The following is a 23,080-nucleotide window of genomic DNA, read 5'->3' on the forward strand; positions in this document are numbered from 1 at the left end:
CAAACTCATGGAAAGGGTTGTAGGAGGAGCGGGACAGATGAGTTTTGTTCTTTGGGACACTCTTGATTATCAAATTAAAAAAGATGCAATCGCTTGTGGCATTTTTTTTTTCCTTTTGATATATATAGAACATCCAAGTATTTTTCTTTGACCAATTGAGAAAAAACATGTAATGCAAGCTAAGAAGCTCCTTAACTTTTTCATGCGCCATGTAATTATGCGTAAACTTTGCATTAACAAAAGCTTTTTCCTTCTTTAAAATTATGCGTTATTAACACTTCCAAGTAGTTTATTTTTAGTTTGGTGTTTCGTGAATTTTCCTTCTTGGTGACTAAAAAAGAGAGAATTTTCATTTTTCACCAAAACAACAAAATACTACTCCGTAGTATTATATTCATTGAAAAGGTGAAAAGAAATACATAGGAAGATAAAATTTTGATTCGTGCATAGCACGGTAATTTCGCCACCTTTCAATTACAAAAAGCCATTTTCGGTTTCCCTTTCATTGTTTTTACACTTGAAATTTGAAAAATTAAGCACTATATGTGATTAAGTATATTTTCCGGTTTTATAGAGTGAAAAATATAAATGTTACGTGACTCACGTGTCCCTCCCACGGTTCTTGTGGTAAAAAACCTATATGCATTACTAGATACAGTAGCGGAGCCAGGATTTCGAACCCGGGGGCCAGCTTAATAGACATTTTTTTTTTTTTTATCAAATCATACTCATTAATATCATAAGGTTTTGCTTTCTAATATATTACATTTATACATTGAAAATTGAAATGATTCTAGCCTAATACAGTTAAAGTATACCAATCATTTTGTTTTTTTCCTTAAGCTACTTCAACTGTTAGGTGCTTATTTTTTATTTATGAAAGAAATTGAGAAATGATAATGTAAAAGAACCGTTTTTTTATCAAATTAAACAAAAATTATTAAGATTATAAGTAGTTATACACGAATAATTATCAATAATATTCAAATTTAGGTATACATAAAATAAAAAATTTAAAATTCGGACGCTCGGGGAGCTAGGGCATGGGGGACCGGGCCCCAACATAGCTCCACCACTGACTGGATAGCATAGATGTGAAACTGGATAGCATAGATGCGAAACTTCACCTAAGTTGATTTATGAAAGGTTGCATCCGATTTTCTCCAAACGAATAATTATATATAGGCCGTTATTGTTGTCCTAACACATTGTCTCTTCTGGAGAATTAGTGCTCACGAGGCAAGGCATGTTGGGCATGACTTTGAAGAACTGCTACCCTGTTCAGTTTGGATTTTGAGGGAGATTTTTAAGAGTGATGAGAGTTTCTTTTTTGTCCCAACAAGCCCGCATTGCTCCAACCATGCAGCTGTAGTCTCATTTTTGTACCTTCCTTAATTTGAATGAGAGTTTCTTTTGGATTTGTATGAAGTAGAGCTATCAGTTTTTCATTTAAAACTCCCGGCTTAAGCAGTAAGCCACCATTGCAAAGACTTTAGACCCACGTAATTAAGTTTAAGAAAAAAATCACCAAAACCTCAACAGATACTCCATTCATTAGGTATATAATAATATATTTACTATTTTCAACCAACAAGCTGAACAGATTGCATTAGGTATATACTATTTTCAACCAAAAAAAAAAAAAAAGAAGATATCTGGAAATTGAAGTAGGTTTGAAAAAAGGATCTTAACAGTACTCCATTGAGATTGGTGAATAATATTAAACTAAAGAATACCTAATGAATAATAATTCAACAAATTTATTGAGTTACTGCTTTATCGTACTCAGTTAAAATTGAGTATTTTCAACAACATACTTATTAGCGCACTAGAGATAGTGTGCAGTTGAACACCCTTACTATTTTTATTTGGATGCTCTAAGCCGTATAAAAAATTAAACCCAACCAAGTAAATTTCTTTGAAAGAAATTGAAGGCCCACAAAAATGCCATCTCTTGAGATAGAGGAAACAGGGAAACAGCTGATTTATTAGCAAACTTAATTACATATTTCGCTCTTAAAAAATGATAAAAGAAACTGCAAAAAAAAATAAAAAAATAAATTAAATTACCAAAGGTATCATTCGCATCCAATTACCTCAAAGCCGACGCCATCACTTTTCATTGTTTCATGGTATTAATTAACTACACAAAAATAATGATAAAATTTCCCAAAACTATAACGATAAAATTTTCTAAAAACACATAATATGTGATTGTGTACGTGCGTGCAAGTATTTGTGAGTGTGTATATGTGCAATGTGTCGGCTCCACACATAGTGTGAGTGTGTGTTGCTCAATAATGATACTTCCGGCACATAATAACATTAAATTTGTGAAACAAACTTAATTACCCTTAAAAGTTGGGGTTATTTGTGGACTTTTCTAGATGGAACGTACCCACACAGATTATCGAAACCTTTCACTTTTAGATCTTGTAATTTACATGTCAAAAAATTATAGTGAATGGATATCAACAGATAAAATTTCAAAATCTATGCATCTTTGAATTGATTCCAGTGTGTCAATCAAGATAATTAGGCCCCGTTCCGGAACGATAAATAAGTACTTATTTTTTAAGAAGGCAATTTCAAGCTCAAAAATCACATGCTTACGCAAATAATTTTTTGATCACTATGGATCTTATTTGATAGATCTCATTGAGATCTTTAATACGGTACAAAAAAAATTGAAAAATTATTTTTCATTTACATTATTTTTGAGTTTGAAAATGTGAAATAAGTACTTATTTTTTAAGAAGGTGCTCTGGAACGGGGCCAAGGCCGAGTCCGAGTACTATATACTTAATATCAAAAGAACGATTCCAATCATCTTTACGAGTCCGGTCCGAGTCCGAGTACAATGTTCCCTAGTCAAGGGAGGCAAGTCCAAGTTGTAAGTCTCTCTCTCTCTCTCTCTCTGTCTCTCTCTCATGCGTAAAGTCAAGGTGGTTGGCACCAAATGCATGTGTTGGCACCATACGTTGCCAGCTGCTCTCTCTCTCTGTCTTCTTGTTGAATGAAAAGAAAGAATATTTCTATTTCTATGCATATGGAGCAGTGGACAGTAAGTAAGTAAGTAGTTATTTGTCACTGTTGGAGGTGTCCAGAGAGAGTTTCTTTCTCTTTCATATATGGGAGAGGGTATGGATTGGGATTTAATTAATTATTACTACAGTGCAGTACTACGTACTACTCCTATCAGGCTATCAACAGAAAGTCTACACACACATACATTTTGTGCACAGATTTTATTATGGGGCCCACCACGGGTCCCACACGAATCATCCAAGCCGTTCATTAAATGTAAAACACTTTTTCAAGGGACCCCATTTAAAATAAGCTCAATCCGATACCTATAAGTGCTCGATCCAACCACATAACTTTTCATTAACCGGAAATCTGAATGAAAAGTTAGATGGTTGGATGAAGCACTATAGGTATTGGATTGAGCCTATTTTTTACGGAGACCTTTGAAAAACTGTTTTACATTTAATGAACGGCTCGGATGATTTGTGTGGGACCCGTGGTGGGCCCCACAAAAAAATCTGTGCACAATCTGTGCACAGACTGCTGTGTGTGTAGCAGCTCTCGGCTATCAATGAGTTCTCTTCCTATTTAATTCGGAGTACTACTATACATACTACTCCGTTTGTATTTCCTAATTCCCCCTAAAACTATGGTAATCCAGGACTCTTGTTCTCTGTATTCCTCGTGCCATGTGACGTGGAGTATCTGGGATTAATTACCATATATCCACTATTTCAACTATACCAAACTACTGCACCATCTACTCCATTTTTTGTGGCACTCACTTTGGGTCCCACAAAAATACTCATAAATTTTAAAATGATATTTTATGGGGCTCGATAAAAAAATCAGCTCAAACGGATATCGATAACTATTATTTTTGGATACGTATAAGCAAAATTGCACAGTTGAGCCTCTACGAATCTAGAAATAATACTTACCGATATCCATTGAAGCTGATTTTTTACCAGACCTCATAAAATATTATTTTAAAATTTATGGACATTTTTTTTTTTGTATTTCTTGGGATCCAAAGTAGACCCCACAAAAATGTAACCGATAATATAGTTACTGTAGTGGTTTGATATAGTATATGTAGCATCTTTTGAAGGAAACACGATGGAAAACGTAGAAACGATAAAAATAAGTTACTCCTTTTCGAAAAAAGAAAGAAAAGAAGTTACTCCCAGTACAAATCGTGCCACTACAAAAAAGTGTCCTGGTCGTATCATTACCCATTTACCCTGCATGCATAACTTTTAACACTTTTTTTTGGCACCAATTTTAAGAATTAATTGAGATCTTTTTGGTGCCAAAAATAGAAAATTATGCACAAATAAATTTAATTCCATATTTTAATCGAAGAATTACTCGGTGGACGCTTGGAAAATAGACGGACGGAGTGAAACCTGAGGTAAAAATAAGAGTTGAAATGAAAAAAAAAAAGTTGCTCCCGTTTTGATAGTCCTATTTTGGAGATTCTAAAATTTTTGAGGGAGCATAATAATTATGTCAAAAGGTAAGATTATTCTTTTCAACTATGTCATACTTATAAAAATAATAATTTGATTGATGTCTGTAGTAGTACCCACTTTAATTATTATAAAAGTAACAATTAAATTTTAGCAAGTTCTCTATGGGCCTGTTCAGATATAAAGAAACGATGTGAAATGATGGAAAGTTAATCATTCCACATTATTCTGTAGTGTTCAATTACCAGAAAAATAATAGGACTCAACAAAATATTTTTCACAGTCCTTACCAATCGAGAGATTGGGTCTTAAATTGGACAAATGATTATTTTTAGCTTTGTTAGGAATACGATGTTGTTCTACTTGTTCTTACTTTGTACAATTTCAAATATTAATGAAATTCTTTTTTGCCATTCAAAAATAAATGTTTTTCACAACAGGAATTACTTTCTCTTAAAACAAATCCTGCAAAAAGATAGCATTTAGGGTTGCGAAAAATTTCTCTTTTCCCGCTATTCTCAACTTTTTTGTGCCGAACAATCTCCCTCTCTCCTTTGTTTCTAAAAAAAATGCAAATCTCCAATTTTTTTTTTTTTTTTTTATGTTTTAAATATTGGCAGTGTAGTCAGTGTGGAAGTAATTTTTTTATCTTGTTATATTAGTCTTTTGTTTTGTTTGTACCATCTAATTAATCAAGAATCAGGGAGTCAACATGTGCGTTGTCCAAGCAAAACGACGTTGTTTTCCTTCATTCACACCCTTCAACAAATCCTCGTTTGGCCTCCATTTTTATAGGCAAGAAATTAATATTTTTTTTTTATTTTTATGGGGCTTATTACGGGTCCTAAAAAAATGATTCAACCTGCAAGAAATTCTTAAATTTTTTTTTATGAGTTCTTGAAAAAAATAAGCACAATTCAATATCGGTAATGGCTGTTTCAAAATTTGTAGAGGTGTGCCTACAAATTCTGAAACAGTCTTTACCGATATCGGATTGAGTTAATTTTTTTTAGGGATCCATAAAAAAATTATTTTAAGAATAACTTGTGGTTTGAATCATCTTTATAGAACCCGTAATGGGCCCCACAAAAATAAAAAAAGTTCCCATTTGGCCTCCCCTTTTATGGGCAAGAAATTGATAATTTCATTTTATTTTTGTCGGGCCATTACAAGTCCTACAAAAAGTGCGAATTCTAAAATAATCTTTCCCAATAACAGATTGAGCTAATTTTTTTCAAGAACTCATAAAAAAATATTTTAAGAATAACTTTCGATTTTAATCATCTTTGAAGGACCCGTAATGGGTCCCACAAAATTTAAAAAATTATTAATTTCTTGCCTATAAAAGAGGAGGCCAAACAAAATTTGTTGAATAGGTGTGAATGAAGCCAAACGGCGTCATTTTGCCCCTAAGGGCCTGTTTGGATGGGAGCTAACGAAGGGGTATTAGTAATACCCTCTCTTAAGATTGTCATGGTTAAGCCATGGTTGGGAATATATTTTGCCGGGGTATTAGCTAAGCTCCGGATTCTCTTGTACCCCCTAATACCCCCGACAGAGAAATTATTTATGGGGAGGTTTTGAGGTGTTATTACATAATACCCCTGGATAATACTCGCTCTCTTTTCCATTTCAACTACAAAACAACTTTATCCCTCATTTTATCCATCATTCAAGCCAAGTACTATTTAATCCTCCCGTCACATAAATATAGGCCCACCCTTCTTACATAATAGTAGTACCCCATACTATCTTATCTCTCTTCTTAACTAATACCCCAAATCCTTATTCTGCATCCAAACGGGTCCTAAGGGACAACAGGCTCCTTTGGTTCAATTAATCACCGTAGGTTAACATTAGTTTTATTTTTTCTTATCTATTTATTTTTTAAGCTTCCATAGTATAAGATGGCGATTGATACTATGGCTGATTTTAGAGTTGCATGATGACTCAGATGTAACAATTTGTGTGTATTAATTTTCTGAAAAATACAGTGACAATATATTTAGCTCCATAAGTTACTTTTATTCGAAATAGCGGTTGAATCATGATAAAAGAAATTTTTTCATAAGTTTCTTTTTTCTGACAAATGAACAATTAAATTTAAAATTTTTTACAAGATTCACAGGAATTTTTCTTTTCTTTTTACTTTAAATCACTTTTCTTTTCTGAGAATTAGTTTTTCTGCACAATATTCCTAATCTAACGGAAATTGAAATAGAGTAATGATTGAAAATATAGATAATATTTGAAGAGAAATAAAGAAAAAAAATGAGAGAAATAATTGAAAAAAATAAAATAATAATTAAAATACAAAATTTAAAATCCAAAACGAACGGGGTGCATGAGACTATTAAAAATAATCAAAATGGCTGGGGGTGTAGAAAAGAGGGAGAGATGGGGGGTAGTCGAGGAGCTAATCCCGGGGGTAGGTCAACAGTTAAACCCGATCAGGGTAAAGCCAAACCCTAGATCACGGTAATTTATAACATCTCAGATCTTGTATATATATACACACAACCCAAGTGCAATCATTCCACCAGAACTTGTTTTCATACTGTTAATATTTCTCCTCAAAAGTGCAAAACCTTCCAATCTTCCAGCCAGTTTTCATTAGCTGTTAGTAATAATTTCCTCAATGATTGCTTCTCCAACCATCCCCTGAAAAATTGAGTTTTAAAAAAACCCATATATGCGGTATAATCAATGCACGTGTATTGATTTTGGATAGTTATGGATAATGAGGGAGTGGTGGATTCAGCTGACTTGGGTTGTCAGCAGAGTTTAGAGAATTCGAGCGGGTTGGATGATGTTCACAATGCGTGTGATACTGTGGTAGTTTTAATAAGATCAGAAGTGGAACAACAAGATGGTTTGGATCCAAATGGGGATTCAAATGAAGCTGTGAGTGTGTTGGTGGGATGTACTAGTAAGGAGGGTGGGGGGAAAAAACAGGACTGTAAAGATGGAAATGAATCTTCTTGCGTAATCGACGTGGATGAGAGATGTGGTGAGAGTTGTGAGGGGGAAAGGGTTTGCAGGATTTGTCATTTGAGTCCTCAATTTTTTGAGACAGCGACGGAGACGACCACAAGTGGGTTGATTCAGCTGGGTTGTGGTTGTAAAGATGAGCTGGGGATTGTTCATGTTTATTGTGCAGAGGCTTGGTTTAAGCTGAGAGGGAATAGGTAATTGTTCTCTTTCTTTTTAGTATATGGAATCTCATTTTATGTTGCTCGAGTATTTTTGGGTGGAAAAGGGAAACTGATTCTTCTTTTACTTGTACTTGGAATATGAGTATAATTGCATTTTTCCCCCCTTCTAGATATGTGAGAATTGGTTAATTTGTTTAGTTTGGTTTACTACAGTTGTAAGATGATAGTTTTTGGCTCTCCTCTAGCGATGAACGTGGCTTTACAAAGATTAGTTTCCAACAAGGGATGCCCGGTGGGATGATCGGGAATTTGTGATGTTCATGTTGAAAAGAATTTGATTCCTTTTGTCTTTTTCCTATGTTGGAAAGATAATAGGTTTGATTTTCTTCATTTCCTTTTCGGGTCTCAAATCATGGATAAGATATCTTTCCTTTAGTTGTTTATGAACTTTTCGTTCTTTCTTTATCTGTTTTTGACTCTCTTTAGTTCCTGATTTAGATTCGGTGAAAGAAAGGAAGCCAAATGGATTTTAAGTTGATTTTTGAGAATTTTTGTGGAAATTAAGAGGATGACTTGTGGACTCTACGTGCTTAGTATGTAGCATAGATTAGACAAGAATAAGTTCACTTTTCGGGGAACGGCACGGCATGTATCACGGCATATATCGCAAAGGTTTTTTTACTGATATTTTTTACTCATGAAAAGACAATTATGTTCTGTTCTCAACTTCCGAATTTTGACTTATGAGGATTCAGAAAATCACTAATGTGTCACCATATTTGAGAAGTTTCTACGATAGCAGTTGATGAAGTCTATACAGGAGGATAAGCCATCGATGGAGCTTTGCTATGTCACGCTAGTAGTTGCTAAATCAGATGGACATGCAGATGGAGGGTTGGAATTATTATTTTTTATTTTTTGGATAGGTAAATTCCATTAGAAAAGCTCAAAACTCATACATCCTCAAAGGGGCATACCCCGGTAAACCAGAGACAACACGCCTCTCTTCCTCCAGCAAACTCAACACCAGACAAAACTAACCAACCAAAAATACTGAGCCTATCACCAGAGCATAGCACCAAACAAACAAACAAACAAAAGAAGCTAAGAAAATATACAAGCAGGCAAACTCCAACAAGCACCTAGAGACTTATTAAGAGCAAAAGGCTTAACACCCCTCCTAGAACTCAAAAAATCTCTAATCATGTTCACAAACTAGATGGATACATGATCCACAGCAGAAGAACAGCCTTGGAAGACCCTAAGGTTCCTTTCCTTCCAAATCACATAGACAGCTGCAGCAACGATGCTTCTCATGATCAGGCACTTCAAACTCTTCCCTTTAACATTTCCATTAAACCAGACCACAGCATCTTCCAAGATGCTGGGAACTCCGGATGTTGGAATCTTGCCCCACACTTCATTCCAAACAACAGAAGAAAGGAGCATTGGAAAAACAAATGGTTAAGGGACTCCTTGCCATAACTGCAGAGCACACGGGAATCATCCACAGTCATGCCCCAGCTGAGAAGTCCGTCCCTAGGTATCTATTTATTTTGCACTGCCAACCAAAGAAGAAAAGACCATCTTGGAACAATCTTACTCCCCGATACTGTGTTGAACTTGAACCAGGTAGGTGTAAGGAATCGATTTCTGATAACCTCCCAAGCTGACTTAGCAGAGAAACACCCATTACACTGAGGCACCCACACTAAGTATCTTCCCTTGATGCATCTGGTTGAAATTTGATTTTGCTTGCTAAGCTCCTTTGAAGATGAAGTAAAAAAGTTAAAACTACCTACACATTGATAACTCTAGCATCATTCATTTTTGTTATTTAGAGGCAGTCAATGTGCAATATTTGCTGCCAATTTATAAAAGAATAATGTGCATATTTAGGGACATGCCAAAGTCCCCGCTATTCTTGTTATATGTCCCCTGGCTTTGCATGGTATGGATGACATGTTATTGCCGTTGTATTTATCTCTTATGAATGCCTGATGGATTAATTGATTAATCCTTCGATTCTTATGGCGATGTGATGCCTACCTATGGATATTTTTGGAGAACCCTAGTGAAGGAGAGATGGAGACTTGATTTTAGCTGGTAGTTCTTAAGTCACGTCTTATTTTTATTTTTATTTTTGCGTAATTTCCCTTTTTGTAGTTTTCCGTTCACAGATTGCCTAACTAAAGCCTAGTTTGTGTGCCTTCAAAATCTGACTACTAGGTAGCTGAATCCAATTCTGAGTCACCATGGATCAGACAGGGATTGAGATTGAATGGGAAACCTTTAACTATTTAGCCCAATTTGGGTATCTGGTTCCTGAATTCCAATGAGAGGTCTGATCTTTACTTTCTTATTCAGCTGAGAATAAGATTCAATAAGTTAAGGTTTTCCTTTGGTGAATAGCCTAGTAATAAAGTTAATGGAGATTGTGTTGGCAAATATTTCTGAGACACTCATGAATTTAGATTAAGTTTGAACTATGTAGTAGCTTATGTCATTCTGTTCTGGCAAACCAAACCGAGCCTTATGTCCCAATTACGTGGGGTCGGCTCCATGAATCCTTTTCCTCTATTGAGCTCTGTCAATGGCCACTTGTTCACACAAACCCATTATGTCGTTCTGTTCTGGCAGTCTCGATTTATTTATTGAGTTGTTTTTGCCAATATCGTCATCAGTTTGCTGGAATGTTTCTGATTGTCAAATGTGAAAACGGAGTTATAGGGCTTATCTGCTTTTGCCAAATATAAAAACTGTTGTTTTCAATTTCGAGTATAGAAGACGTGTACTATAGCTGACTCATTAATACCTGGATTACCTATTAATACCTTGTAATCCAGACATTTTCATCTTGTTTATATTTTAGTAAAGCTTGGAAATATTTTAGTGATGTCTTGTAATTACGCCACCCTTGTACTTATTCCTGTTCCATTTTACATTTTCATCTTGTTTATATATTCCTGTTCCATTTTAGATAATTATGCAGATTTTTGAGTGGAGTTGTATATTTAAAAATCTCAATGACCAAATTCCTTGTTTTATCTAGTCCGTTGGATCATTACAAAGTGTGATGTAACCAGAATTTGAATGGTAAAGCAAACGGTGGAATCTTGTGGAAATTATTCACTGAGCGTTAATAATTGATACCTCATTCAATTGTACTTGTTCATTTTCATTCTGATACCATGTATGCAGGCAGTGTGAAATTTGTGGTGAGACTGCCAAAAATGTTAAAGGTGGCGGGGATAACAGATTAACTGAAGAGTGCAATGAGATGAGATCTGCTGTTAGTGCGACAAACTTTTCTGCAAGGAGTGGAGTATATTTGCGAGGACAGCCATTTTGTAACTTCCTATTGGCTTGCCTGGTAATAGCCTTTGTGCTCCCGTGGTTCTTCCGTGTAAATGTGTTCTGATTGAAATGAGCGAAGTTCGAAATTATTTTCAGTGCATCATTAATTTCGCTTGACTGCGTTGATTTTGAGGGATGTTGTCAGATACTTTAAGCCACTTTAGGCTCTGTTTGGATCTTCAATTTGTCAGGGGATTTTGAGCGGGGAATGAATAGGGGAGTGGGAGAGCTGGTAATTTTCAAAGGAAGGAGGTAATCCAAGATCCAAACACTGCTTTACTGGTTGTGTACTTCCCGCCATGGACTATTAGAGGGGTGGATGCTCTTCCTCTTCAAATAGGCAAGTTGTCAGCTCGACAACCAGCACAGATCGGTGTAGTAGGCCTGTCCAGAGATTCAATATAAATTTTGCGGATCGGCATTGATTTTCAATATTCCAGGCCAGAAATTTATGGTCATGCCAAAATTCTTAGCGAGTTTTTTTGCATTTCCCTTTGTTCTTCCCTTCTCTGGCTTCGAGGGATTATCAGCTTCACTAGCTCCTGCTTTTCAGAGTTCTTCATTATACACATGTTGCAAATTAAACAACCAGAGTTGCTTTAGATGGAATACGATCTTTTTTGTTCGGTTTCTGATGAGCTTCATTGTAAACTTTACTTTCTTTGAATGCAACTTTTCTTGAGTGACTGAAATATGTAGCACGAATTCTGGAATAATGTGCAGCAGTCCTATAAGCATTGTTTAATAATTTCTTAAATATTTTTACTTAGCTTTTCTTCTCCTCTGCAAATTTCTTCAATAATCGAAGATCTTAAGAAAACCTTAATGTATTGCAAATTCCAGTTTCTGCAGTAACATGTTGAAAAGAGATGGATGGAAACTGTTTGCTAAAAAGGTTACGGATTGTAACAATGACAATTTGTGGATGCCACAGCTTAGGAGTGATTAATTGATTGTGTTACATTTTTTTTTCCCCAACGAATTCGGATATTATTCCAAATTAAACCCATACAAGGAATATATCAGAGCTTATACCTGGCAAAAGGAAAAACAAAGGCATGCAGCCAACAAACCTCATAAACCTGATCTCAAAAGACAACTATACATTATCACATTTTGGATTTTTGTCTCTCTTAAGAATACTAGTAGGAATTCCCCAGGCCAAGCAGAAAGTAAAGTTTTTTGGGTATTTGCCACCATCTCACTAACTTTTTTTTTTTGTCTTCAACATATCTTTCATATGTTTTTTTTTTATCTGCTATCTGTCATACGTTTGAGTAGAAACGTTAACAAAATCCGTGCATTGCTTTCAATATGCATAACAACAGCCTAGAAAGACATCTTGAGAATCTGGACAACCCATTCAAGTTCATGAGACCATACCATATATAGGTCTTCTCGAAATGTTGCACCCTTAGTCACATGATGTGCATGTTTACCGTGTGAACGCAAGTGTGAAAACGTCTTTCAAAAACATCTCTGATTATTAAAATTTGCGAGAGTGTGGATTGAGAACGGAATTGGATAGTTCTATATGTGACTTGGGTTGCACCTCTTTTAACTCCTAAGAATACTAATGCAAAAACTTTTTTTGTCTAAAAAAAATGACATAGTGCTGAAGATCTCTTTGTTCCACTCTCTCTATATTGTCTTATCACCCTAGTTCTATCACTTCTATCATAAATTCTTCAATTTTAGAGTGAGATCATGTTTGATTCACTTGCTTATTTGTTTAAAAACAAGCAATAAAATAAGACCAAATAAGCAAACTTGTTCGATAACTCAGGTGCTGCATTCTTGTAAACTTTTTTTTGGTATTTTTATTTTTTTTTACTTTTTGTAACTTTTCGTTGAATTTTTTATCATAATTTTTGGGATAAATCATTTATCTCGACAAGAGGAATCAGACAAGTATAAAAATGTTGGCTGTTGATGAAAAAAGTTCATGTAAGACGACACTCTAGACAAATAAGATAGTTATTTTGTATTTTTTCATCTTTAGTGAACATTTTTTTGCTTTTTGTCATATTATTTTACTTTTTAGACTCCTCTCATTGAGATAGATGATTAATCTAAAAAAATATAACGCTTATCTAACAAAATTCAGAAAAAACGAACAAAACACACAAAGCGAAGACTTCTTCCTATTAAGGAGCTAACGATGAGACTCCCTCACCCAATCCTTTTAGGTTTACAGTAAACAAGGCTTCCTGATCTGCTTGGAAATTAAAATTATGTTGTAGGCACCTACTCGTCAAGAAAATCCGTTGTAGTCTAGTTGGTTAGGATACTCGGCTCTCACCCGAGAGACCCGGGTTCAAGTCCCGGCAACGGAACATTTTTAATTTTTCCTATCCACAGGCTGAGGCTGAGCTTGATGACAAGGGGGGCGCTATCGTCATTTCACTCTTCAACAGCGCCAAACAAAACCCTAGAGTTCGAGCCAAACTTCATAAATCCTTCTTCTGTTGCCGCCTTCTTCTTCTAGCCTCACTGCCTCTCCACTTCCGCAATGGTCTCTCTCTCTCTCTCTCTCATGTCCATTTTCTGTCTTATATGTTACCATGTGAATACGAATATTGTACTGACTCTGTTGTGTGAATGGTAGGCATCGGAGAAGAAGCTGTCGAATCCAATGAGAGAGATCAAAGTTCAGAAGCTCGTCCTCAACATTTCCGTCGGCGAAAGCGGTGATCGTCTCACCCGTGCCTCCAAGGTTCTCTCTCTCTCTCAATATATATTTATGTATATGTACTAGACTCCTCGGTTGCGTGTGCAGATCGTGTTATGTCAAAGATGGAATGAGGAAAATCGTGAATTTTGATTCGTCCTCAGTGAAATCTGGGATATGAAAGTAGAAAAGAAGGGAGGAAAAAAATTGGGGTTGGCAGTTTCTTCTTCCTTAAAGTAAACTTGTACTAAAATTTGAGTAAAAAAAGCTTCATTTGGTATGAAACACTCCAATGGGCGAACTCATATCTAAGCACGAATTTGAGTAAAAGCTTCACTAATGCATTGTTGTAAATTTGGGGAGAAATGACCTTTCAAAATTTGATTCTACTAATTTGAGTAAAACTCAATTTGGTATAGGTTTGAATCAAAAATAAATAAAAAGAGGTTAGGGTGCTCATGGTAGTTTGGGATAAAATGTGTGAGCCAGCCTGAAAAATGACTTCACACCATAAAGGGTGTTTCCTTTATAATAGTGTTTAAATGCCCAGGCAGTGCCATCTGTGTTACGAAAAAGATACAAAGAGAAAAATCTTGAATTATGATTAGTCTGGAATGAAATCTGGGATGTGAAAACGGGGACTGGGGAGAAATTTTTTTTTGGGATGGCAGTTTTGTTTCTTCCTTGGCAGTTTTTTTAGGCTGTTAAAAGGGGTAATTTGGTAAGGGAAAAATGTGAGCCAGGCTCAAAAAATTGTTGCTCTACCTTTATGGACAAAATAGATAGATCATAGTTGTCAAAGGCACACCTAGGCCCAAGGCAAGGCGAGGCGCACCCCCAGCGCCTTGTTGACCCCTAGGCGAGGCGACTTGATAAAGGCGCGCAAAAAGCCCAAAAAAGCGACAATGCGAGAAAAGCGATCAGGCGCAAAAAAGCGTGCTTCTTTCAAATCGGTCAAAAAAGCGCGCTCTTTTCAGAAAAGCGCACAAAAAAGTGCACACAACACAATTGTTTTCAGAAATAATAATTTTTTTGCATAGGTGTGCCTCTCTTCAAAAAGGCGTGCGTCGCCTTGGGCCTCTTGCCTCAGGCCCAATAGAACTTTGCGCCTCAGTGTGCCTTTCGCCATTGACAACTATGAGATAGATAGATAATAATAATAGTAATAGTACACACAGAGAGATATAGATGCATGTGTAGTATCATTCCCCTGATTTATTTGTAGCATTTATTTCTTCAATGATTCAATTGCTATATAGGTTTTGGAACAACTGAGTGGTCAAACCCCCGTCTTCTCCAAAGGTACTTCGTTCTTCTCTGTGCCATATTTTATTAGTCTTTGTTTTGATAGATGGAGATTTCACATGAAGGGGTTTAGTATTCAACTTGAACACTATTATAAGAATTGAAGGGAGTGATTGGGATGCCTAAAATTCGGCTTTTGGCCAAAAAACACAAGCTTTTAGAGCAGTTGGTTTGATCCACTTTGGATATATTATTCTATTTTAGCTAAATTTGAGAAGGCATTCATACGAGCTTTTTGTTTTCAAAAAGCCTAGAAGCTGATCCCATTGGGTGCCTGTGAAACGAGAGTGGAATCGTTCTTGCCCTATGTGATTTAAAGTGCTTACCCTGTGAATTGTATTTCAGATCCTTCATAATAAAGCTCCCAAACTTGATGTCCAAATTTGTATGTAGACTATCAAATCTGTTTTAGGCAATGTTCATTGAATAATAATGGCAAAATCCCTTGATTTAAAATTGAAATGTATGGAGACGGAGCCTTAATTTCATTTTCCTCCAGTCTGATGTTTTCATGTGATTGAATTTGATTTGTTGGTATGTACAGCGAGGTACACGGTTCGATCCTTTGGCATCAGGCGTAATGAGAAGATTGCATGCTATGTCACTGTCAGGGGTGAGAAAGCAATGCAGCTTCTTGAGAGTGGGTTGAAGGTGAAGGAGTATGAGCTTTTACGCCGGAACTTCAGTGACACTGGCTGCTTTGGGTTTGGTATTCAAGAACACATTGATCTTGGCATCAAGTGAGTCTTAGCTGTAGTTATTATTCTTGTAACATTAATTGTTCATTGGATGCGTACTTGTTAATCATTTTTGGTTAGTTGACTCATCAAGCCAGGGTATGCACCTATTGTGAACTAGAATTTCACCTAGATTGTAAACTTCAGTTTGCAATGCATCATTGAGTTTGCTAATAACAGTCTCTCCGCAACCTCATAATTGATTACTGAATGTGCAAAGTGCATGAGTGATGACTTGTATTCATTTGTTCCAAAATCCACCAGGGAAATCTAAATAAACTGATTTTAAAAGGCTTCTTCCTTCTTTTGTCTTTCTTTCTTGTGTGAAAAGAGGGGTGGGTTGGGCAAGAGGGTTTTGCACTTGGTCAGTTTTGAGTAACTAAAATCTGTAAATCACGATATTATATGGATAATGCGTGTATGTGGATTTGGAATTCTGTTGACAAGTCAGAACAGTTGTGCTTGGTCTAGCTTTTTAGTATCGTGTTTTGCATCAGGAGCGGTTTGATACTTTGATACATATGTCAGAAAAGTCAGGTGGAATATGTAATATGAGGTTAAGTTGCTTAAACCCATGTTTTAGATTACATTTCTGAATCCTAGAGTCAACACTATGTTTGCTCCAATAATTTATCGACCCAAAGATGGGGTGTTTGTCTGTTGAGCTTGGAGTTTTGTGGAAAGCAACTGAGTAGTAACTTGTCACCACTTCAGTGAGGCTGTAAAGCTGTAGTGGGAGGGATAGTACAGATATTTGCCCCGCCATTTTGATCTCTAGGTAACTAAGTTTGGGTAATGCATGTTGAGCTACTGGTTACAATTGCATGGTCTTACCCAGAATTAGGGTTACATCTGCATGGCAGCATGGGAGGGGAGACCTGCCTGAACAGCTATGCCATTCAGTATTTCAATGGCCTTTTTAATGGAACAACTTCTCTCTACAAGTAAAAGAGGATCAGTATAAAATGTTTTGATCCTTTTGCATGATGTTGCACTCGTGATCTTACCAAGGTGTGAGTCTGAAACTGGATTTTATTCCATTTCACTCTTTGTTTTCATTTGCTGTTCTGTTATCATGGGCTATTTACCTTTCCAATTCCGCGGACTATTAGCTTGATTTGGTATTTTTAACTTTAAGGCCTTTTTCCTTTTCATGTTCATGACAGGTATGACCCGTCAACTGGCATTTATGGAATGGACTTCTATGTTGTTCTAGAACGACCAGGGTACCGTGTGGGTCGTCGCCGTAGATGCAAGGCACGTGTTGGAATCCAGCATAGAGTTACAAAAGACGACGCAATGAAGTGGTTCCAGGTTAAATACGAGGGAGTGATCCTGAACAAATCTCAAAATATTGGAGCTTAGAATTTCTCTTCAGGCATAATTGAGTATTTTACTTCTGAGTTTTATGGCAAACCGCGCTTTTATTTGCTTTTCCCTGAACCAGGAGTGGCATCACATGTTTTTGTGTTTGTTAGATTTATTTTTCAGTTATAGTGTTAATCATGTCTGGACTTTTGGTATCTTTTCCAGATGGGGGTAGGAAATATCATTTTCTGGTTTCAGTTGGAGATTTGTTTCAAAATTTTATGCCTTTTATCGGTTGCTGATTTGTTTTCACCGCAACATATTCTTTGCGCATGTGATAGTATTGGCTACATAAATTCTCTTTACTGGTGCCAGAAAAAATACATTGGACGTGGAGTGTTTTTTTTTTGGATACCTTAAGAGTCTGTTTGGATTGGGTGATGACATGAAAGAAAAGAAGCCACCTATGCTCAATGACTGGTTGGGACAGTTGAATGGGGTAGAAATATGGTCTTTGGTTCTAACATCTGGAGTTATCAATTGTTGTGGAGCAAATTCCCTGAGGGCTTTGTCCCCGCTTGAATTGAGCCCTCCCGTTTCTAGATGGTGGGATTGATCCTCCAAAGATAGATTAGTCGAGATGCACATAAGTTGGTCTAGATATTCCGAGTCATCAAAAAGCGCAAGAATAGTGTGGAGAAATATAGAGAATTGGGTGGGGATGGGGAGAGTTTTTGTTGGGGGTAAATTATTGATGTTTACTGTTATTACGTTGTAGGTTGTGAAAGTAGTACCTAGTATGAATAGGTGTTGAAATAATAGTATGTAGTCAGGTGTGACTTATGACTGATCCATGGATTAGTAATAGTCATGTAATTATGTAAGTGATGATGTAATCAACTCTCCTCTTTTTTTTTTGTTTTGAAAATGTCATGATATCATAGAACTCAAGACAAATCCTTGGACAAAACAGATTCAAGCGCGGGCGGAATACAACCCGAAAGAAAAAAGTTCGAAACTTTTTTACAATGGGATGCAACCCAGTGAGCTGCCTTGTTAAGGTTTCTGCCACACCACTGAAAGGACCAACGGTTACATCCAGCCCACTTCTTGATATCGTTGATAATTACTTCAATCTCCCAAGGGCACTCAACCCTCCTTACGCCTATAAAAGGAGGATTCTCTCCATTGTAAAAATCAGGCCAGTTCAAGTTAGTGTTATAATAATATTACTTGTGTCTTTTGTTTGCCTTTACTCACTCTCTCTCTCGATCTTAGCCTATTTTGTGTTTGTACTCATTTTGTGTCTGTCCAATTTGGTATCAGAGCCAATGTTGTTCTATCTAGCTTAAACCCCTTATTGGAATTTTTTTTCCAAAACTACTTCAAATCTTTCTAAAGAAAAAAATTGAAGCGTATACTCTGTGGTTGCCTTTTAAAGGATCCTCCACATCAGAAACTTCATTAACTATTTTGGTTAAATTTTTTTATATTAGTGGGTTAAAATTATTTTGAGACTTTGGCTTTTAAGCGGTGTGTCTCAGTTTATCTACCATAGTATATATCAAAATTGGTTAAAAGATTTTTATTAAAAAAAAAAGATTTGTTGTATGAGGAAACGAAGAACCCAGACTTTTACTTAAATAATGAATTACCTGTTTTCTACTCATTCCTCTGCCACCTCGTCTCTTGTTCGTTCACGGTTTTTCACTAGTAGAAATTTCTCCGCCTCTTCTTCTAATCTTGAGTACTTGTACGAATTTGAATATCTTCCTAATGATAGTAAGGTTTTTTTTACTGATCTTCATTTTCTAAACCCCTATAATGCCTTTGTTAGACCACAAACCTCTGTAAAAAAGATTGTCACCCAACTCTTCTCTACAAAACGATCAACTTCTGTAAAAGAGTATGTTCAAGCCTCCAAGTTTGATCAATGTTTCATAGCAACTACAGAAGCTGAACAACTTTTACCCTTGGAAATCCCAGTTGATTTGCCTCGCCTTTGACAACAATAAGGATTTACTCATCTTCACTTTGGAGCAATCAGGCTGACTGTCACTTTCCATGGCAGAAAAGGTTTACCTGTTACTTCCAGACTTGCTCTGGTAGATACTAGGTTTATATAGTATCAGCACACATGTATTGCTACAGTCCAAACCACGTTAAATGCTGGAACTGTGGTTTTTACCTTTTATCTCAACTTCAACATGCCACTAGCAGATCCTCATCTGCTAACAGCTCTGAAGGTGCAAGTTCAAATCGATGGTACTTCCCAGATTCCTACCACATATGCAGCAATCCTTCACTATCAAATGGCCTATCGTTTTCAAAACCATGCCCTAGACATGTCATTACCTTTCTCCACAGATGAAGTCCTTTTTCCTAACTGTCAACGCACCTCACCAAGCTTCTTGTGTCCATGTTCCACTTCAGATTTCCCGTCCTGAGCTTCTCAAGCTTCTCCCAGAGTCTTGGGTTACAGCTTTTGAGAAAAACCAACAAAAGCCCATGCCAGTTCAATCCTTAAATCCAACTTTCATCCTAAAACCTGATGGTACAGTGGAGATTTCATTCCCAAAAGAAGTCTCAGCCTCATCCTCCACCCATCCTGTCATTTTTCCATCGAGAATTGACATGTTTGTAAATGGTTCTAGACTTGACCCTCCAATTAAATATTTTCAATCCAATGGCCTTCTAGTTTTCTATTTCAAAAATCCAGAAACACGTCATTGTTATTTTGATGCCTGTGACTGTGATGAATGTCTAGAAGATAGTCTTCTAGAAGATGAAGAAGACTTTGAAAATCCATGTCTCATATGTCCTCCGTTACCTTCCACTCTTTGTAAATCTCAACCTCCATTTAATGATGGTTCTTTGAGTCAAGCAAGTGGATGTTTTATGTTCACCTCATCCCTTTTTTGGACTGAAGCAGATTTTCTTTTCTAGAATTTCATAATTCTCAAGAAATGACGACCCACCGGCATAAAATTCCAGACCCTACTACCATTTTCCCTAATGGTAGCACCAAAAGTAGTGTCAGTAGCAGAAGCAGCAATAAATTGGCAGTCAGCAAATTATTTGTTTAACAACCCGTAATTTTTATCATTAATAATATCATTTAAAAAATATTATTCGTAATAATAAAATTCTTTTCCTTAATAGATATATACGAATATACTCCCTCCGTCCCTTTTTAAGTGTCCTGCTTCGTAATTCCAACTTATTAAAAAGACATCATCATTATACCTTTCACATCAACTTTTTCCTCCACTTTTCCTACTTACCCATCATCATTACACTTTTACTCACTTATTTTTTAAAATGGAATCTACTTTTAGGGACAAAATAGACAATTCACCAACTTTTACCCACTAACTTTACAAAATCGACACTTATTAAGGGACAGCCCAAAATGGAATACCAGACTATAAATAAGGGACGGAGGGAGTAATTATCTTATCTTATTTATCTTATTTTTATTTTTTTTCCAATTTGCATGCATGCATGCATGCACACTCCTTCCGTCTCTCATTCTCCTACTCAGTCTCTACTTCCTCCCTGATCATATATTCGTTCTTATCTCATCCATCTCAAAGCCCAAGAGATAGAATTTTCATTAATACAATCTTATCACCATCTTCAAAATTCTTCTATAAATACCCCATCACTTCGACCCTAGGGCACACCACGATACTCCCTACACCCCACCAGTCCAAAAGAGAAAAATCAGAGAAAACCAAGCTCTAATCCATGGAGTTTTAGAGAGAGAAAGTGAGAGAGAAAAATGGGTTTTGTACCAAGACCCAACCGAAATCCAATTCGATCGTTTCAAACACCTTCTACGACCCCTAGCATCACCAAACACCCCTCAATTCGATCCCAAGGTTTTCCGATTAAAGAACTCGAAGTCTTCTTCTCCAAAATTCAAGATTCGTTTTTAAATCAATCCGATTCAATTCAAGGTATTATAATCCATTACAACCTCCTCTCTACGTATATTAAGTGTTTTTATGCTTAACCCAATAGCCCAAATGGACCCATGCATCGAAATCGGAGCGAAAAATGAAAAAAATCAAATCTGTCATCGAGTTTGCAGCCGCAAACTTCGGGCCACAAGAACAAGGTTAGAGTTTGCGGTGGAATGCCTCGCCGCTATGTTGACCCGGTCCAACCTTGCGGCAAAAACCCCAGCCGCAAGGCCCGTTCGGTTTTGATTAAAAATTATTTCGAATCGACTTTTCGACCACCCGAACCTCATTTTTGTCATCCGAACTATTTTTCCTAGACTTTTCATACCTCAAAGATAATACATTGTTAATATCATATTTTATTTATTTATTTATCTATTTATTAATTATTTATTCGTTATCTTTCAAGATTTTACAAACGAAAAATCTTTACGACCTTCCGAAGAACGTTTTGCCACCCATACTATTTTTCCTAGACTCCTCGCATCTCAAAGAAGATATCTTGTTAATTTCATTTTTTTTACTTAATTTACTATTTATTATTATTTTTACAGTGTTTCCAATTAAAATTACCTTACGACCTTATAAACCTTATTATTAATGCCCGAGTAATTTTATTCAGACTCCTTACCTTCCGAAGATGAAACGTTATTAACCTCGACCTATTTTATTCATTAAATAATTTATTATCCATTTATTTTACTTTCGACAACTTTTGTTAATATCTTTATTTAAAATAATCCTGCGACCCTCCGAACCCATCTTTTGACATTCAACTGGTTGCATAGGATCTTTAAGACTCTTATTAAGATCATGTTAATTATTCTAATATTTTTACCTAATTAATGTATTTAATTAGTTTTTAATCAATCCAATTACTTAGAAATAATTAAAGAGAGTCTAGAAAAATATTTTTTCAAAAAAATTCTTTTAAAAAAAGTTCTTATTTATTATCATCTTGGCCATACGAGATTAAGGGCAACGGCCCATTCATAAAAAGTTGCGTGATTGCATTGCTTACTAATTGTTTTGTTTATTATTTGATTAATTGTATGTTGCATTACTACTTGATTTGAATGCTAGATTGGACCCTAGAGACATGGGGTGGTATGCGAAATAGAATTCACTTAGACGGTGCTAGGTAATAAGATAAATTGAGAAGTTTTTCTTTTAAGAGATTATCTGCAGGCGAAATTTTGAGATGTGATGAGATTTATGATGAGATTGAAACTGGCGGGAGTCCAGTGACGAATTGATAGACTGGCGGAAGTCCAGTGATGATTGTGAAATAGTTTGTGAAGTGGTGTATAAGATAAACGAACCCTAGTTGTGATTTAGGCATGATAAGCTTTCCATTTGTTGTAGTTATTGGGGTGCACACTCGGTATATAATTTAGGTGTATCTGCGACAGCAAAGGGAAGTGATCTCATGGGACCGAGCATGGCTAGCGGTTGGGGAGGAAAGATCTCGTGGATGAGATCTTAGATTTCATATTAGAATAATGAATAGTAATAAATTGGTGTTTGTAAATCTCTATTCTATTTTTCGCATATTTATTATCCTATTACTTGCTAGCTGTAAAGAAAGAGGGGTAGTTGGGTTGGATTATACTACGAGGTGAACTCTATCACTCAGGTACGGATTTCCTGGCATCCGTGCCAGATTTTGCAGAAAATCAACAAGAGACACAGAACCCCGAAGGCGAGCAGTTTTATGCAAAGGAGAATCTAGAGGTGGGAGCCGAGCCAAAAGATGTTTGGGATCCGTATCAAACATAGGAGTAGGCTCTGTACTCTGTCTATTTCTTTATCACAAAGGCTATTTTTAGTATTTCCACAGTGATTTGTAATAAATGAATCTTTATGTTGAACTATCTGTTTTGGATTTTTGAACTTTCATTTAATAAATTTTTCAGCAATTAATATTTAATACCTCCGAATTTATTTCCAAAAATTGGGGCGTTACACTTGTGGACAGTGTGCCCGAAAAAATAGGGCGGATCGATGAGCGCGCTTTATTTTGGCAGATGATCGCTCAATTCAGAGTCGCCACTTGGGCTTGAAGATCTGACACCCAAGG

At 36.2% G+C, this 23,080-nt stretch overlaps 2 protein-coding genes and 1 non-coding gene across 3 annotated transcripts; all 3 read left to right on the top strand.

Annotated features, from left to right (window-relative positions):
- The first annotated feature begins 6,873 nt into the window (after positions 1 to 6,873).
- On the top strand, positions 6,874 to 11,780 carry LOC131315828 (uncharacterized). The gene is made up of 2 exons (XM_058345031.1): positions 6,874 to 7,687; positions 10,856 to 11,780. Exons 1-2 carry the CDS (start codon positions 7,233 to 7,235, stop codon positions 11,073 to 11,075), a joined length of 675 nt encoding a protein of 224 aa, XP_058201014.1. The 5' UTR covers positions 6,874 to 7,232; the 3' UTR covers positions 11,076 to 11,780.
- A 1,494-nt stretch (positions 11,781 to 13,274) lies between these two features.
- On the top strand, positions 13,275 to 13,347 carry TRNAE-CUC (transfer RNA glutamic acid (anticodon CUC)). Its single transcript has one exon. It is a non-coding gene; the product is annotated as a tRNA-Glu (tRNA).
- A 48-nt stretch (positions 13,348 to 13,395) lies between these two features.
- LOC131315829 (large ribosomal subunit protein uL5z-like) lies at positions 13,396 to 17,309 on the top strand. The gene is made up of 5 exons (XM_058345032.1): positions 13,396 to 13,526; positions 13,620 to 13,727; positions 14,942 to 14,984; positions 15,532 to 15,727; positions 16,891 to 17,309. The coding sequence occupies exons 1-5, from the start codon at positions 13,524 to 13,526 to the stop codon at positions 17,087 to 17,089; spliced, it is 549 nt and encodes a 182-aa protein (XP_058201015.1). The 5' UTR covers positions 13,396 to 13,523; the 3' UTR covers positions 17,090 to 17,309.
- Positions 17,310 to 23,080: the final 5,771 nt, after the last annotated feature.

This window comes from Rhododendron vialii, chromosome 2a (genome assembly GCF_030253575.1).
Source record: "Rhododendron vialii isolate Sample 1 chromosome 2a, ASM3025357v1".
In the NCBI taxonomy this organism is placed as follows: Eukaryota; Viridiplantae; Streptophyta; class Magnoliopsida; order Ericales; family Ericaceae; genus Rhododendron; species Rhododendron vialii.